This window comes from Trichechus manatus, unplaced genomic scaffold (genome assembly GCF_000243295.1).
Source record: "Trichechus manatus latirostris isolate Lorelei unplaced genomic scaffold, TriManLat1.0 scaffold00017, whole genome shotgun sequence".
Lineage (NCBI taxonomy): Eukaryota > Metazoa > Chordata > Mammalia > Sirenia > Trichechidae > Trichechus > Trichechus manatus.
In genome coordinates, this window is record NW_004443953.1 from 15,622,593 (window position 1) to 15,625,570 (window position 2,978).

At 36.4% G+C, this 2,978-nt stretch overlaps 1 protein-coding gene across 1 annotated transcript in view; it reads left to right on the plus strand.

The window, feature by feature from the left end:
• Positions 1-2,957, plus strand: part of QRSL1 (glutaminyl-tRNA amidotransferase subunit QRSL1) — a 30,563-nt gene extending 27,606 nt beyond the window's left edge. The window contains 1 exon segment of the mRNA XM_023727715.1: positions 2,714-2,957. Within this exon segment, the coding sequence (XP_023583483.1) occupies positions 2,714-2,934 (221 nt within the window). The 3' untranslated portion in view covers positions 2,935-2,957.
• Positions 2,958-2,978: the final 21 nt, after the last annotated feature.

Sequence of the window (2,978 nt, forward strand, 5' to 3'; positions counted from 1 at the left end):
ATGACACTTCACCCCTAAATTCTACAGTATGAGTCCTCTAAGAAAAATGACCTTCTTATTACATAACCAAAATTCCATTATCACATCTAAGAAAACTAATACTAATTCAATAATAGCATCCAAATATAATCCATATTCAGATTTTCTCAACTGTACCAAAAATGTCTTTTATAATTGTTTTTTCCCTGATTCAGAATCTAATCAAGGTTATATATATTATATTTGTTTACAGTGTATTTTTAAAATCTTGAACAATCCTCCAACCCTCTCTCTGTCTTTTTTTTTTTTCAATAATCACATCAGGCTGTGTTACAATTTTTATTTTAATCATCAAATATAATGTAGAAAACTCAACAGGAAAAGAAAAGCCTACTGTATGTTTTCATATCTTTGCTTACTGTATTCATTCTCCCTTCATGATTACACTAAACAAGAAGCACAGTGGTAAAATGTCACCTTCTATGCTAACTGCCTAGTATGATCATCATAAATCCAATTCCCAAAGTGTGGAAATGGATCCAGTCCTCACCTTCTCACTTCTCCATCCTTGTCATCACACCCAAACAGAACACTCTCTCTCTCTCTCTCCGATCCTAGCTACCTGGAGCTGGGTCACAACTCACAAGTTAGATGGATAGCATCTTTCAGACCAGCTGCCAATGCAGCATTTCCCTGACCGTAGCCACCCGAAGTTGGGTAAGAGCTCACCAGTTAGAAGGACACTTTCTTTCAGACTGCCCAATAGGTAGACACTAGCCCCTGCTTGCTTTCACTGCCCCTGTGAGTTTGTTAATTCACTGGAACAACTCACAGAATTCACGAGGAGTACACCACATTTATGGGTACAGATTTATTACAACCAAAAAGGATGCAAACAATGAGATGCATTAGATGAGATCTGGGATGGGTCCCAGCATAGAGCTTCCATGGCCCAAAGAGGGATGTGCTACCCTCTCCCACACATGATCACCAACCAGGAAGCTCCCGTGAGCCTTAGGGCTCAGGGCTCTTATGGCCTTACCATATGACCATGATAGATTAATCATTCCTCATGAGGCTTAATCAGTATCAGCCCCTCAGGAGGTCCCTCTTGGTCTAGTCAGCTCCCCTCATTAGCCTGAGGTATTGGTCTGACTTGAAAGAATCAAAAACAAAGGCCAAATTGCTTTTTGTAAGGTAATTCCATACCTCGCAATGGTGTTCCCAGTTTCTTTCTTTTATAATTTTCTTTCTCTTTAGAGAACTTCCTTTATCCATTCTTTTAAGATAGGTCTCCGGCAGCAGATTCTTTTAGCTTTCCTTTGTCTGAGAATGTCTTAATTTCCCTTATATTTTTAAAGGATGTTTTTGCTATATATAGGATTCTGATTTGATAGCTCTTTTCTTTAACACTTCAAAAATATTGTGCCACATTTTTCTTGATCTGAATGGTTTCTGATGAGAAATTCCCCACCTTTTTTCATTTTGTTTTTTATGAAAAGTCCAGGTCACTTGTCCCATAGAATGTCCCACTCATAATCTGGATTTGTCTGACTGTGATTGGGTTGGATTAAACATTTTTGGCAGAAATACTGCATACTCTTCAGATTAGGAAACAGTTAATGTCAGTTTGTCCCACTTTTGGAAAATATGTCAATCACTTGGTTAAGGGGGTAACTGCCAGATTTTCTTTTTTCTTTTTTTTGGTAAAGATACATTTTGTTCCTTTGTCATTTATAAGCAATTTGTGAGGTGATACGTTAAGACCATGTGAATATCCTGTTCCCCAAGAATCTTGTATTCAGTTTTAGCATCCATCGATGATCCTTGCCTGACTCAGTTATTACCTAGGGAGTTGCAAAATGCTGACTTTTCTAATTTTAGCATTCTACATTTATTAGCTAGCAGTCTTCTCTAGTAAGAGTTTTCTGTTTTAAAAAATTAATGGAATATAAACAATTACTGTCAATATTCTTTTGGTGTTCAGTTTGTCCCAAATTTGGCCAGTAGGAACTCCTTGAAGTTGTATGTCCTTTAGACCTGTCCCCATTAATCTTTGAAAACTTTCTTGTTTTGTGACATAACGCATATCCCAAGTTTATCTTGTATTTTCTTTACCCCAAGCCTGGAATTAAAAACTACCCTGAGCTACTATTTCTCACCTAACAAATTAGCAAAAATTCAAAAGCTCAAGAACATGCCCTGTTGACCAGGCTGTAAGAAAAGAAGTCATTTTGCTGGTGAGAATTCAAAATGGTACAGTTTCTTTGAAGGGGAATTTTGCAATATCTAATTACATATGCACTTATCCTTTGATAAAGCAGTCCCTTTTCATCTGAGAAACTTCTAAGAATACCAGGAAACATGTGCACAGGTTATTCATTGAAGCATTGTATGAAATAGCTAAATACTGGAAACAATCTAAATGCCCAACCATAGGGAACTGGTTGAATAAATTATGATACAACCACATAATGGAGTACTATGTAGCTATTTTAAAGAAAGAAGGAAAAGAAATGAAGAAGGTCTCTGTGAACTAATATAGAATGATTTCTAAGATATACTGTTAAGTAAACAAAACAAGGTACAAAGTATGTATGTAGTATAATATTATATTTTGGTTATTTTTTAAACCTTATACTTTCTTGTGCCTACTAGCTCTTGAAAGTGGAAGAGGCCTTTGCCTCTTAGGATGGAGAATTAATCAACTAATAGGTTTCTTTCTTTTCCTCAGGATTGCCAGCAGTAAGCATTCCTGTGGCCCTGTCAAACCAAGGGTTGCCAGTAGGGCTACAGTTTATTGGACGTGCATTTTGTGATCAGCAGCTTCTTACAGTTGCCAAATGGTTTGAAAAACAAGTACAGTTTCCTGTTATTCAACTTCAAGAACTAATGGATGACTGTTCAGCAGTCTTTGAAAGTGAAAAGTTAGCTTCTGTTTCTCTAAAACAGTAGTAATAAAAACAATGCAAATTAAAATGACTGAGAGATTTTATACT